The sequence below is a fragment of the Athene cunicularia genome (genome assembly GCF_003259725.1).
Source record: "Athene cunicularia isolate RWA chromosome 1 unlocalized genomic scaffold, athCun1 chr1_part1, whole genome shotgun sequence".
NCBI classification, from domain to species: domain Eukaryota; kingdom Metazoa; phylum Chordata; class Aves; order Strigiformes; family Strigidae; genus Athene; species Athene cunicularia.
In genome coordinates this window covers 92,824,964-92,840,327 of record NW_020799091.1, presented here as the reverse complement: position 1 = coordinate 92,840,327, position 15,364 = coordinate 92,824,964, and the positions used below count along the sequence as shown (strand labels likewise).

Here is a 15,364-nt window from a genome sequence, read left to right as displayed (position 1 = left end):
AAAGAAAGAAAGAAAGAAAGAAAGAAAGAAAGAAAGAAAGAAAGAAAGAAAGAAAGAAAGAAAGAAAGAAAGAAAGAAAGAAAGAGAAACCCAGCCCATAGCCATCTCTTCCCTGTACGTGCCTGGCACACTATGCCTGCTTTGCAGATTAGGCACTGGGAGGGGTTGTGGTGCACAACAAATCGCAGTGAGGTGTAGCAATTATTCCCTCTTTAGTACTAGCTCAAAACCATACCCAAAAAACTCTCCAAACAAACAAAGCATTTATTTTCATGTCAGATGCCTTAATCCTAAGCAAGCTTCAATTTCAATTTGGACAAAACACCCAAACAACCAAAACGCCTGAACTCCCCTGACCTGCTCACACAAGGGGACAGGCTCCTTCATTTCTGGTCAGCCTGTGTCTCTGAGGTAAATCTTTTGAAGGAGGCACATGGCTAGAACTGAAAGCCAAAGCAGGGTAAGCACCACCATTTGGAGGAGATGAGCTTTCCCTACCCAGCACATGTGCTTTCCCCGGAGGTGAACTGCACAGGTCCATGGTGGGATAGGGGAGTGAGACGCTGCCTTCAAGAGGGGTCATGGGGAGGAGGACCATTGGTTACTGATCATGGAGGGCAGCTAGCGTCGCTGAGTCAGTTATTTGCCTGAAATCAGAGAAAATTAATCCCCCCCCCAATTCCTTTGTGCCAATTTCCCAACTGGAAGTTGAAAGGAAAGATCAGCTTCAGCTTTCAGATTTGTTAATGACTTTTCATCTAACTACAGCTACCTGATCCTGCAGGGAACCTCTTGCCTCTCCTGTTTCACTCCTGAGATACCAGCTTTAATTTATGATGAGATTAAATTAGGACGTGCTTTCTTACGCACTCGGGCAAGAGTATCATTAGAAGGTTTTAGAGGCAGCAAATGCTTGATGTTGGTCAAACCAAAGGTCAGAGTTCATCTGCTTTCCAAGAGCAGGTTACAGACATACTTACAGAACAGGCACCATGCTCCTCGGCTCCTACATGTGCGACGTGTGTGTGGGCAGGGCTGAGGGGGCTGCTGAAACAAAAAAAAATCGTCACAGCCTAATTACCCAGGCCATATGCTCCCCTCCTGTGCCTGTGTAGGGGGAGCAAATCAGTGCAAGATCTCCATGGCTACAGTGGTGTCACACGCCCAGGACACACGTCCCCCCATCACACTCCGAACTCTGCCACTGCCTGTGGAGGTCACTCATCCCAGCTGCTAAAATACAGCCAGTGACATTGGGGGCGGCTCTGTTGACCCCAGTAGTGAGTAAGGCCACCACCTTAAAACAACAGGCCACTCTGGTATTCCCAAATACATTTATTGTCAGGAGGTTTTGTTCTGCAGGGTCCCTTAAAATGTCAAGCACTCCTTTTTTGGGCCCTTTTCTCCAGGATTGAGGAATTTAAAAACTCCAGGGATTCCCAGCGAACAGAAACCCTGCAGCCCTCTCCCTTCCCTCCCTATCTCTACATGGCCCAAGAGACCCCATTTGGGCGCTTTGCCCCCTGCCCTACGGCACTGTTCATGACAAGGGATGGTTTAAGTGGGAAGCAAAGACAGACATTTTTTCCAAAGCACGTTTCTTCGGCCGATGACTTTGGCCTGCTTGCCTCACCCCGACACCTGGGGCCGCCCGCCTGGGACCACTCAGCCGTTGTGACACGATGGCAGAAAGCCCCTGGGGCCAGTGTGCGGTGGAGCAACCGCGGCGGCACTGGTGCTGTGGGAGTGTCCGTGTGGCTTGTTAACCCGCTCTCTGTGGGGCTCTCGTTTTGGTTTGGCAGGTTTGACACCTGGCTTTCTTCTCATTTAAAGCTGCCCCCCAGCTACCTGCTCAGCTACTCAGGCAACTACACTGATGATGCCAAGAGCTGGCGGCTGGTCGACATCACCCGGCTGACCTCCAAGTACCGGCACGACCTGGCTGACAAGCGCATCTGCACCTCCCTGCTGAAGACGAAGACCTGCAGCCTGGAGCGCGCCCTGCGCCGCACACACCGCTTCCAGAAGTGGCTGCGGGCCAAGCGCCTCACTCCTGACCTGGTCCAGGTCTGTGCCCCACAGGCCCCATGCCCCACACCAGCAGGGGGAGGGGGGATGTGGGGAGAGGGAGCCCCAGGGGGGTGACTTGGTTTTGGGGGAGGAAAAAGGGTCTGAAGGAGACATGGCAGTGACTTGTAGGTGGAAGGAGAGTCTGGACAATGGCCAGCCCTGTCCCTCCTGCCCTGGTTGGTGGAGAGGGGTCAACCCCATCTTGCCCACATCCCAGCCCACCTGCCATGAGGGAGAGGCAAAATGAGGCCCCAACAGGAAGAAGAATGCCTGAGGCCCGAGGCCAGCTGTCCTCCAGCCATAGGTAAGGCAGTGGCGCAGCCTGGCCAGGGCTGGGGATCAGCCCCAGGAAGGTGGGGACTGGATCCCAGCTCCTTGTGCAGGGAAAATACAGGGCCATGCACACAGACATGGCAACAGATTGAGTGGGAATATTTCTGCCAGGTTTTTTTCCAGTTTTCCATCATGTCTCAGTGATTAATTTTTTTCTTTTTTTTTTTTTTTTAATTGGTAACAAAGTTGTACCCAAAAGGTCAGACTGTGTCTTGAAAGTGATTTTTCTTGGACCCCTCTGCTTGTGGCTGGCAGACTGAGCGTCATGGGCAGTCAGAGCCAGAGCCTTGATTCCTCAACCACCTGCCATCTATAGCAAATGATCTCAGGCACAAAGAAGCACGCTGCCCTTTCTGTCACAGTCTTGGGGTGTCACAGGCAAAGCCAGGACAAGCGGACAGGGAGGGGAGGTTGCTGCCACCAGGTAGACGGACAGCCGTGGCGCTGGCAGACAGACAGTCAGGCAGGGCTGGGGGGGCAGAGCAGGCAGGCTACAGAGGAAAGTCTGTATCTGAGTGCTGCCCGCACTGAGGGATGACATGGGCAGCCAGGGATGGCCATGGGGCAGGGGAGTGTGTTTTGCATCTGCAGGCTTGCATGCGAGAGCAAAGGTCTCTTCCCCAAATGCACACCTATCCTCCCACCCATCCGAAAACCAAAGCTTTGTGATAACCACTGCCAAGGGGCAGCGGCCAGGGTGGAGGCTGAATTTACTCTAAACAAGACCCTGAGAGTCAAAGGAGGATTATTCCAGTACTTCTCCCCCTTTCAAGAGAGAAGTGAATATGAAAAAGGGACTTTTTTTTTTTTTTTTTTTTTTTTTTTTTTGCTTCCTCCTGCCTGCATGCTGCCACATACGCTCAGCTTTGCTGAATGCTAAAGTTATGCTGCTTTAGTTTTTCCACTTCTGTTACCCCATGTAGCAGTATGCCTGAGGGGAAAGAGTGGAAGACCCCATGCAGCAGCAGCAGCAGCAGCGCCAGGGCTAGTGCCTGAGCTGCACCAAGAACTCACCTGGATCACTGACAGTGCCGCATGGCAGGCCACCCCGAAGCCAGCATCCTCCCCAGGGGGTGAGGTGCAGGATGACACGTGCGGGACAGGGAAACCTTTTTTTTTGAGCTACAAGCTACACTGTACTTTGTCTAGTAACCTCAGGAGAGGCACTAGGGAGAGGAGGCAAATTTGCATCACTGACTCAGAGCAGACCTCACCTGAGCTTGTGTGCCACGGGTGAGGACAACTCCTTGCCAAGGGTCTCGGGGGCAGCTTTCCAGGTACCTGCAGGGCACCACTGTGCTCCAAGGCAGCACTGCAGGGGCTGCAGGAGGGCAAGCTGCGGTGCCGGGCCCTCCAGTCTTGCTGGAGTGTCCAAGGCGTTTGTGCCAAACTGTGCTACCCCCACAGCAGTGTTGTGTGAAAGGGAAGGATTTGAGAGCTTAAAACTTCCATTTGCTGAGCTGAGTAAAAAGGTAACTGGAGAAATGTGGCTCTATGGTATCCTAGATCTGCTGCAAAGCTAAATCACTAGCTGAGCCCAAATCCTTCTCCTTAAAAGGCTCTTGATGTGCTATACAGTTTTCCTTACCCCGGCCTCTCAGAAACTGAACTCCCAGCTGAGCTGGCTGGGTTGCACAGACACATGCGCACACACATGCATGCACACACACACACACACACACACACACGCACACACACACATGCCCATGCAGCACCACGCAGAGAATCTGGCTGGGGCACCCTGGCCTCGCACCTATCCAGTTTCTCCTGGGTGCTTGAGTTTCCCCATGCAGCAGTGGGAAGCTGAGTGACCCCAGGCCCAGGGCGCCTCTGTTCGGGGGCCAGCCTGGGGGAACGTGCCCAAGGACAAACTCCCCAGGACATTTCAGCAACCCCTGAAGTTTTTCAGCAGGAAAGGGCACAGGGGGCTGCAGGGCGGCCCAGACGTTCACACATTGACCTTAGGATTGCTCCACTCATGGTGTCGTGGTTCTTTGGTTCTGTAAATCAAGCAGAAAAACCTAAATCAGGATATAAATCCCTTCTAACACCATATAGGCTTGAATACACAGAGGACCACAGCAATCCAGATGCCCCGGGGCCCAGTGCCTGCTCCAAATTTCAGCAGCAATCACTATTTAAGATCCGGAACATGCTCTGCAAAATGGCTGCTGGTCTCACAGTGGCCTGAATTGAAAAAAACAGCCTGCGGCAACAACATTTCAGTCATACAGTGTGTGTGAGTTTGTACGTGAGGACACCCCCTAGCCCCTTTGCGTGGGCCACCACATGTTACAGGGTGACCCCCTCAAGCTGTCCAGTCCTGCGGAGCCAGGGATCCCCTTCCCCTCTGCCCACCCCACCTGCCCTCCTCAGAGACGAAAGCTGCAGGAGCTCCTCTGCCTGCACCCCAGCCCAGTGTCCCTGCCCCTCTGAGGTGTTTGCTGGGCAGATGCATGTTGGTAGCCCAGCACAAGCCATTGGAGAGGGCTTTCCTGGGGTACCATACATCACTGCAAATACTTGTCTGCAGCAGCACTGCTCTTCTGCCTTTTTTCCCCCCTCCTCTCTCTTTTCAGAGGTGTTAACAGCACACTGCTCCTGAAGCCTAACATCATGCCCACCCTGTTTCACAAGGCTGCAGTCACCCAGTGGTGTCTGTACTCTGCTCCCTGTAGTTTTTCCCATATAACAGACTGAGGAAAGCTAATGGGCTCAGGTAATTTTGTTTTACAGAGCAAAGAATTACGACAAACCATAACATGCTTGAATCAAAATGACAGACCCTGAAGTAATGCTTTTTCACTTTACGCTGCCTGCCCTGCCTGACCCAACCATCAGCTGAGCTGCTTGCCACAGAAATTATTTCATTCACCACAATTACAATCTTTACTGGACACAGCAATGTCTTCACTGTTAAAATCCAGCCGACCTCGGAGATGAGCAGGATCTAGCTGGGGCTCAGCCTGTGTTGTAGCCCCAGTACACACTGCTTTTCCCAGGAGCTCATCACCTCAAACTGTGCTGTGTGCTTTTCCTGCTGGAGGGGAAGAACAACAACAAAGTCCACACAGAGCACCCACAGGACAAATGTACAGCCCTGCCTACAGTGCACAGCCTAGAAAATGCTGAAGACAGAGAGATGAATGCAGTACCAAGGAGAAAGAGCCATTTTCATCCCTTTCTCTAGGACATACTGTTTGAAACTACTGACCAGCACCTCCACCTGCCCTCAGCAGATGTGCTGGTTGTGCTCTGAGTCCAGTACACATCGCTTCACATGCAGCACGTGGGCAGCAGCTCGCTGATCTGGCAGCTGGTCTGTCCTAGGGAAGGATGGGTATTATGGGGCTCCCAGAGCCACCTCCCAGACCTGCCGCCTCTTTGACCTGGTACCTCATCATCAGAGACATGCTTCTGTAAACCTGCTGGCAGTGGGGATGAGCTCGTAGCTTTGCAGGGCATCCTTAGTTTCTTCCTTTGGGGGGTGAATGAATGGCCATGAGCTGCATGTGCTTTGACAACTACATTGAAGTGTTTCCTCCTGGAACCCACCCTAAATCTGGCTGTTTGGTGAAGATCCACCCAGGCGGTGGCACATGGGGCAGGAGACAGCTGTGCTCCTGACCTGTGCCATCCCTCCTTGGACTGCTGAAGAGAAAGCAGAGTGAGGAGTTGTCTTCCAGAGGCTGTCTTTACGTCAGAGTGAATTCTGGGTGTGTCTGCACTAGGTTCTCATACATATGCATGTATGGGAGTTTTAAAATACATCGCATACTGTGCAGTAAGGGGAAAAAAAATCACAGCTGAGTACAGGTCAGCTTTGAAAGAACTACTCATTATCAGTGGGTGTTTAATCAAAGTAAATAAGAAGCTTTCCATATCAATCACAAACAATACATCAGGCTGTCTGTCAGGTCTTATTCTCTGGGGTGATAAGATGCTGCAAAGGACTTAGGATATTCTTAGATAACTCAGTATCTTCAGTGTTCCGAGTGTGTGTTCTTCAAATTTTTCTTCTGTCAACAATTTTTGTCTGTCAGTTTTACAACTCTGGCTCCTTTTCTGCTGTGGGGATGTTCCATCAGTCTGCTGGAAGGGGAGGCCCCTCTACACTGAAACATTCAAGCAGGTGCTGAGCTTTATGCTGCTGACTAGCTCTGCCAAAATCAAAAGGTCCCACTGTCCAATTTTGGTGAATTGGGGCTTCACTAAATCATAGAAAGTTGCACCACCAGCAGATATAAATGTGGCAACACCCAGCCCTGCTCCTCTGCTCCCTCCCTGCCACCGATATGCCTGAAACGGTTCCTCAGGAAACCATCAGCCGTGATCACCACATGCAGCACATGATCACATCTGTGTTAAGAGGATGAGCTCTGACCTTGGAAAAAATCCTGATTACAACTTTCATGCATTCTCTGCCACTGTGATTTCTGTTCCTACTGTATACTCTTAAGGGTATCAGCTTTTGCGTGGCAAACTCCTGGAGGCAACAAGGCTTTCTAACTTTGGCTGCAAATATTTGCATACACACTGAGCTGCAAGAGACTTTCTCCACCGTTTTTCTCTTAACACAGTTCTGTTCTGCTCATTTTTTCTCACTTCTCCTCCAGAGTCAGCCACAACGTGCCTGCAAGTGCTGCAAGACAGAAATCTGTAACCATTTCTTCCCCCGGCTCCTTCTATGGTTTTAGATAACTAGTTGAAAAAAAATTTCCTTGATAAGGCTACAGCAGAGGAAAGGAGTGTGTGAAGATTTGTAACTAGAACTGGGGAGAATTATTTTTGACAAATGTTTTATTCTTCTGGGAGAAAAAATGGCTTTTTGGTTGTTGCAAAACAACATTCCAGTTGGGGGTGAGTTTCTCAGGTAGTTTTGACCAGCTGTTGGCATTCAGGGCTTGTTTCGTGCAACCGATGGCCAAGGAGGGAATGGTTGGGACCTTACTGAGGCCAGCAGAGAGACAGAGGAGGGGACACGGGAGGTCCAGTCCCCCCTTTCCACCTCTGACTGGGAGAGTGGCACACTCCTCCTTTCTTTGTTTCTTCATTTCGTTGTTGTGGCTGGGTAGTTAAGTGTTTTATGCCAAATGAACAGCTCGCACAGGAAGGGCTGAGAGAGACCTACCTCAGAGTTACCAAATGACTTGGGGAGATCCTGAGTTAAATCTTTTCTCGCAGCATGAAGAATGGCAGGGAGCAATGTGAGCTCCAGTGCCCTTTCCTCTGAAGCACGTCTCCCAGCCGTCAAATCATAAAGAAAACCCAAAAGAGTAAATCTGGCTACTGGGATCATTTGGAAGAAAAAGGCTTACAAAAATCTGATTCCCTTCCCCAGCAGAGGCAAGACAGGGCAGCATTTCCGTGCCACTATGGGCAACTCTTCATATCCACACGCCTTGGTTGTTAAGGAAGACTGACTTAAAAGAAAAGTTCTTTTTTGACTATCAAGGTATAAATTTCTATGACATTTATTCCATCCATAGATTGCTTGTGTAATTTTACAAGCCAAATCTCTAAATCTGAAAAAGAAATACAGTGATAGTTGACTCCAGTAGCTCAACAGTGCTTTATGTGTTGCTGGTATTTACGAAAAATATGCACCGGCTATTCAAATTTGGTTTTGATAGTTAATGCACAAGTTTATCAGAGAGAGAATATATCCTGTGCTTGTACCCACATACAGTGTTTATTTATACTTTCAAAGCATGTTTACTGACCTCAGCAAATAGTATTTCCAAGAAAGCTGCTCACAGGTTAAGTAAATAATGAAGCGATCCGAAGACATTATTTAACAAGGGAAGTGACTCACTGGCTTCATGACAGGGAGGCCTCCAACAGCGAGCCGTGATGCCAGGGCTGGAAACCCCGGGTGGTGAGAGGAGGCCCGCTGACATGGAGCAATATGGTGCCGCATAGTCAGGGGGGAAATGGGGTTTTCAGCCTCTGTGGCTGTGCCATGAATACTGGGAGTCATTTTGGAAACCTGAGCTGTGAACAGGCATTTTTGGATGCCACAGGGTGTTTTCCCAGGAGGGGTTTGCTGTAGAGATCCCCTCATGTGCCCATACCCACCGTCAGCTGTGCCGCAGGGGGCAGAGGCGCAGTGGACAGATCACAGAGGTACCCATACCCTGGCCTGGGCCAAACACATTGCGACATCTCGGACTGGAAAATAAACATCTTTGTTGTGTTTTCCCCTCTCATCAGGGCCTGTCTAGCCCAATGCTGCGCTGCCCGTCCCAGCGTCTCCTAGACAGGATAGTGCGGCGCTATGCTGAGGTACCAGATGCTGGCAGCATCTACATGGACCACCTCACCGACCGGGACAAACTGCGCCTGTTGTACACCCTGTCAGTGAATTCACACCCCATCTTGTTACAGGTTCGTAACACCTTGCTCTGGCTTGAAAAGCCACCCCGCAACCCCTTGCAAGCGAATCCTCTGATGAGATGTGTGCCAGCCCCCAGCTGCAGAGGCGTCCCAGCCCTAGCCTTTGGCCTTCATAAAGCATGTTTCTTCTATGGGGCTGGATGGCTGAGGGCAGGCAGACTCCTGCCGTGCTCCTTGAGTCAGCTTGTGGAGTCGTGGAGAGATAGATGCCCAGCCCCATAAATAAATCAGAACCCAGACAGGTTATTGCACTAGTGCACTGTGAAAGCCAGGGTTTTACACATCCCCAATGCTTCAGTGCTGGGTTTGCATTGTTAATGTATTACAGAAAATCACAGCCTCTTTATAAAAGAGAAGGAGAATGCTTTAGCATGGGAGGACCAAGACACAACATTGAGGTAGAGCATGGACTTGGGGACCACTGATTTCCCAGGCTCCATGTGCCAGTGCTGGATTTTCCATTTGCATGCCACTGGTAACTAGCTCCATAGCAAAGTGTGGCTTTGCAGAAGTGTTTGGTCGATTCCCAAATATAACTGAGTTCTGAGTTTGAAGGCAGAGAGCTGGGAGGCCTCATGCCCCTCCCCTGGTCCCCTGCTGGCATGCCTGGCATGTGGCTCTCGTGTTTCTGAGGGAGTATCCTCACCCATCCCCACCTCATTGCTGTTTCTTCCAACCCTTTGAGATTCCAGAAAGGAGAGAGGAAAGGCCATCTATCTCTTGCCCCAGGCCACAGCTGCCCTCAGCAGTACACAGGGGTCTGCCTGGTCCCAGGGAGGGGGAAAGGTGCTCATGCTCTGGGAGTCTCCAGGGGATCATTCAGCCACCCAAGCCACGCCTGCTGGGGTACGCTGTGGCTCAGCACTGTAAAGATAAGGGAATGCAGTTTAAAGAGGTGAGAAAAGAATGCCGAAGAGAAATGGCTTGATTTTATGTGGGTGTCCAAAATCCCTTCAGAACAGAAGGGAGAAGCAACCTTAAGCATGAAACTGGACAAATTCATAACCCTGCCTCAGCAGGGTCTGGGGTGCTGGGGACACAAGTTATAATGTAAATAGCAGAAAGCTTCTTGTTGGCATAGCTCAGCAGTCATGCAGTTTGGTTTCCACCTGGGATAACTGTGCTGCTAGCAGGAGCTGCAGTGATGCAGGGACCCCAGCCCAGGTGTCCCCAGTGTATTAAACACCCAGCCCTTCTGTCCCTGAGACTGCAAAGCCTCTTACAAAATGGCCAGACAGTTCTTACAAATTAGCAAAAACTCCTTTAGCCCCACCTCACCTCCAAGCCGTGACTTCAACTATGCTAGTGCTCATGAGGGACCCATCAAAGGCTTCATAAAGACACCTAAAAATAGCTCTTCTGTGGCTAAAATTTTCATGAATTTGAAATCTATTAATATCTTGGACTTTCACAGAATAAGTCTTGAAATATCAGATTATTCTTCCTTAATTAAAATAGGAAAAAAAAAAAAAAAAAAAAAAAAAAGCAGCACCTTCCCCGGCTGCTGGGGTAGACTGGAGTGAGGAAGTCTTGCGGGCTGCTTTAGAAAGCAAAACACAACACAGACACAGATGCTTGAAGCCAGCCAGGAGAGCTGACTTGAGAGTCCTCCGGGAGGGAGGTGGGTCCATGGGCAGAGCGCAACAGCTGGAGGGCCGGGACAATCCCCCCACTCCCTCTCTCCCCGGCAGATCTTCCCCGACGTGGAGGGATGGCCCTTCCCGCGGTACCTGGGCTCCTGCGGGCGGCTGGTGGTCAGCGCCAGCACCCGGCCCCTGCGCGACTTCTACAGCGCGGTCCCTGAGGTGGCCGCCGACCTGGCCCTCCAGCTCCTGGCTGTCCTCCGCTCCATGGGCACCAACGACCTCAACTATTTCTTCTACTTCACTCACGTGGATGCTGGCACCTTCGGCGTGTTTAGCAACGGGCATCTGTTCATCCGGGATGCCAGCACGCTGGGGATCATCGACAAGGAGGAAGGTACTCAGCAGGCTCTGTGGCAGCGCATCTGTTGCAGGAGGGCTTAGCGAGGCAGGGGAAACAAATCTCTCACCTGCTACGCTTGACTCTGCTGCTGATTTTTTTTTTTTTTTAATCAATCAACAAAATATTGCTTGCTAAATTAAATAATGATAAGTTCACAGAGAGATTTACCAACAGCAAAAGCATCAGGAGCTCCTGCCATCCTGGCTCTGAGTTGGGAAGGTGACAGGTATTTTGTTTGTGCAGTCAGTGGTTTGGTGATGGACTGTGGGCACTTATGTCCTGCCTGGTCCCCTCTGTGGCTGACAGCATTCAGTGTGCGTGGTGCTGAACGCTCCCATTTGAAGTCTTCCCAAATCACCTCTTTTAAAACATTTGCCACGCATGTGTTCATCTTTGCAAGTAGAAAATTCATAACATCATTTGTTTTAAGTATTGGGTCAATTTAGACTCTTTTTAGGTACATTTATCACATTAATTAATAATAACAATATTATAATTATTATTACAACAAAATCCCCCTTTTGTCATTTTTACTTGAAATCAAGGCTTACTATTCACTTTTCACGGTTTACATTGGTCTATTCCTGGAAGTCGAGCTAGTCAAAGACTATTCCTCCAATAATTTAACAATTTCATTTCAAATGTTCAAATTTTCAAAAGGCCTTTGCTCAGCTCTCACATTCAGCTGAGCAGATCTCAAACATTCAGAAGCAGCTGTCAGAGAATTTTCCACTGGGTTTCTTTTTCTTGTCCCAGCAGCTATTACTGCTAACTTGACTCCAGCTAGATGAGATGCAATTTAATGATTTTGGGTAACACGGAAAAATTACGGGTTTGTCTATTTGTGGTAATTTTTGTACGAACTCCACATTTTAGGTTAGTACTCCAGTTCTCAGTTTTTCTGCATCCTTTCCATTTCCTCTGTCAGGCAGTTCTGCAGAGCTCTGTCATTCAGAAAAATATAGATATTTCAGGAGTGAGAAAATTGGCCCATATACAGCTACAGCACACTTTGTGGTGAAAGATAGCCATATCCTTTAGATAGTAACAAACCCCATGTTAATACAGAGGTACAGACATATGTGATTATCCAAGATTTCACTACCATGTTTGTAACTGGTTTAATTGTCTCAAATAGGGAGCCAGCTGATTGATGGCCAACAGGAGTACAAAGATATATTTAGCTGTTTGACTGTGGACTGCCAGTCTGCATTTGTGTCCTGTAACTCCATCGGAGAGAAGCACAGCCTCGTCATGGTGTGTCAAGAGCTTTTGCCTAAGCTCCTGAAGGGGAAATTCCTGCAACCCGTGCAGGAGAAAATAGACAGCTTCCTGCAGCACTGTGCCGACGGCCTCGCTGATGACCAGAGTCTCAATGAGGCTGTTGCAAAGCTGGCAGAGCTCCTGAAACCTCTGCGGTCTTGTGATTCCCGTTTCGCCTACCGCTACCCTGACTGCAAATACAGTGACAAATATTGACTGCTTTGGAGAAGGCGTCCTCTGGGAAGGACTGGGGCGGTGTCAGCCCCCTGCCAGTACAGGAAGTAAGAAGGAACCGGGATAGCTCGAAAGAGCTGCACTGAATCTGGAGCTTCCTCATCAAGGTGGAGGAGGAGGAAGCTGACTGTGCATGGGATTTATTGTTCATCTCCCAGAGATGCATCTGTTATGTGGGATGTTAGACGTGATGTAAGACTTACGGATTATTAGCATTAGCGTGAGTGACAGGGACTACAGGATTAATAAATCTCATTCACATAGTTTGGCCTTGGAAGAGTTTTCCATGCCATTTGTCAAAAAGAAACCCTCTGAAGGCAGCATACTCACAACTAGCTAGACAGAGGAGCTTTATTACCAAGGAAGTCTTTCTGATTGAGATGATATATATACATAACATGGGACAAATGCAAACATTTAAGACTTTCCCTGTGGGCATTTTTAATGTGCTAAAAATCACAGATAAACTGAACCACTGGATCAGTTCTGTACCATCACCCGTCACAGACCGCTTTTATAAAATACTTAAATTTTATTACTTCTATGGCATACAGAACACAAAGACACAATCAACAGCATTAAAAAGCTGAAACATCCCATGTCTCTTGAGACTTAATTTCCCTAATCCCCAGATAGAATTACTTTCAGTCTTTCCCAATAAGACTGATGGTAATTGGAGACTAATAAAAGTTTTTAAGATCAGAAAAAAACCCAACAACTCTGGGATGTGATTGTCCAGCAGATGCTTTCACATTTTTATCTCCAAAGAAAACTGGAGGAACCATTTGCACAAAACCATTCAAATGGGAAAATTACCCAGAGATGAGAAACAACACAGGCAGAAGGTGAAAGATTAGTTTACCCTGAGCCTGATGAGACTTGCTGAACACGTAGTACTCCAGTGTAGGTAATGGAGCACTCCCCAAAATCTGGGGAGGTCTAAGTCCTGACCAGCAAGAGGTATAGACCTCCTCATCCATTTGCCTTTCAAAGGAGGAATCAGTAAGCCAGTCCCCAAAGGACTGAGTCGGGCACCTAACATTTGAGGTGGTGGACTTGTTTTTCACAACAGTGGCCAACCCAGAGTTAGGTGCAGGTGCCTCATTTTGTGAGGGAAATTTGCAAAAGTGACAGAGATTTCTCACCAAGCATCTGTCGGTCCCATGTTCTCTCTGTGAGGTGTTATTAGAGGCTCACACCAAACCTTCCCTGATGTCTAGAGGACTGTCAGACCTCACATGGGTTTGGGGCTTTCTCCTGGGTTCCAGGTGCGCAGGAGTCACCAAGCAAGTTTGACTGAGCTGAGTCAGAAACTAGATTTTCTGGATCCCCCATAAGTATTTTCATCATGCAAACAGTCTTCCTCCTGCCATGGTTCGAAAAAGAAATCAGTAGCAGCATAAATGCAGACAATTATATGAGGGCATTTGCATTGCTAATTGTTGCACAAAGTTACCGGGAGCACGAACGCAAGTCAAGATTTTGTATTGGCTGTGGAGGGGCTCTGTGCATGCAGAGCACCCAGGCTGGGGTTCAAGGCAGGTGCTGCAGACAGATTAAGTCATCCAAAACCACACACAGTTCTGACACTGGGAAAATCTGACCCAGGACATTATTTTGCCTTTCCTCCAGGCATAAAGTATCAAGTGCACCTTTCACCTCTCAAGAAGTTGAAACATTGAAAATAATTTGTAGGTAAATTTAGCTCCAGGCCCAGATGGTCCGACAGCAAAAATGTTTAAATATACAGCCTAAGCTACGGCTGCAGCCCTCTTTCTTGATTTCAGTCTATTTCTACATCATGGCTCTCTTCCAGTAAGAAAAACATGTCCTTCGCTGAGATCCATAAGGCTGTCTAACAATCTGTTTCCAACAGTTTTTCTTGAATCTGTCTGCATCTCCAATACCTTGGTCCCCACTTCACCACCACTCTCGCTAGGGTCAGTGGTGAGGTGCTGCTCACTCTGGGCTGCGAGCTGCCAGCATCCTCTCAGTGCTAGAGGGCAGCCTTCTTTATGCAGTCATAACTAAAAATGCACACCGCAAAATGCCCAAAAAGTGCTAAAATGAAGAACTGGCCTGGTCCACCCATGCCCCAGCAGAGGTGATTTGCAAGCCATGGGTCTATGGAGATGTCTTTGCAGCTGCTCTGTGACTCAGGCTGGCCTCTGATTCAGTGCTCTGTAGTTCAGTAATGGCTTGACTTGCATTGAAAGGAGGAGCAGCCCTTGCAACAGGGCTCCACAATGTGTTCACTCTCCTGTGTGTCCTGGGCATTTTTTGTTTCACCACACACATTTTCCTTTTGGAAAGTACTGGATGTCTCTGTGCAAAATGTCTCCTGAGCAGCAGAGCATTTCTCTGCTATCAGACAAGCCCGGGGGAAATGCAGAGGTGATGCATGTGCTCAGCACCTGAGAGAACAGCAGGAGCAAGCCCAGATCCCTCAGGTCTAATCCAACATTGGGCAAAAGGACAGAGAGGTGTCACAGGGGCTTCAGCTGGGCCCCCATAACTTGTGATCCTAAAATACTGGGTGTAAGAAACAGAAGAGTCATGGTCTTACTTTGCTGCTTGGACTCAGTCGATGAGATTGCAGCAGAAGTCTTGAGGCACGTGGCATCTATTTTTACACAGCTTGATTCGAAGTTGTTAAAGCTGAGAGGAGTCTCCCCACTGCTTTCAGTAGATTTTGATATGGATTTAAATTTTTAAAAAAGCATGATTAAAAATAACAGAATCATGGGTTTAAAAATTATTAAAGTGTTGGGAGCTGTGTTCACCACTAGTTTCTCTTCAGACATTGATTACAAAGGCCAGGCTCATATAAGACTGTGACTAATATGCCAGCCATAAAATCAGTCCATGGCTCAGAGAACAATAATTTTCCTAAACTAAATCTCATTTCCCTATATTTTCCTGGCCTTTTTTTTCACTGCCAATTTTTTCTCTTAATATTTTCCTTTTTCTTGGCAGTCAGGACCTGGAATCAGTGCCCACCCTGTCTGCCAGCTCCAGTCAAGCCTTGAAATGCTAGTAGGCCAAGCTCCAAAAGGATGTGAAATTAATTTATAAATGGCAA

At 48.6% G+C, this 15,364-nt stretch overlaps 1 protein-coding gene across 1 annotated transcript in view; it reads left to right on the top strand.

Moving 5' to 3' along the window:
• The window catches only part of DIPK2B (divergent protein kinase domain 2B), a 16,387-nt gene extending 3,556 nt beyond the window's left edge, over positions 1-12,831 (top strand). Inside the window, exons 2-5 of the mRNA XM_026856031.1 lie at positions 1,803-2,067; positions 8,617-8,790; positions 10,491-10,779; positions 11,924-12,831. Coding sequence (XP_026711832.1) covers positions 1,803-2,067; positions 8,617-8,790; positions 10,491-10,779; positions 11,924-12,264 — 1,069 coding nt within the window. The 3' untranslated portion in view covers positions 12,265-12,831. The remainder of the gene's footprint in view (positions 1-1,802; positions 2,068-8,616; positions 8,791-10,490; positions 10,780-11,923) is intronic.
• The last annotated feature ends 2,533 nt before the right edge of the window (positions 12,832-15,364 follow it).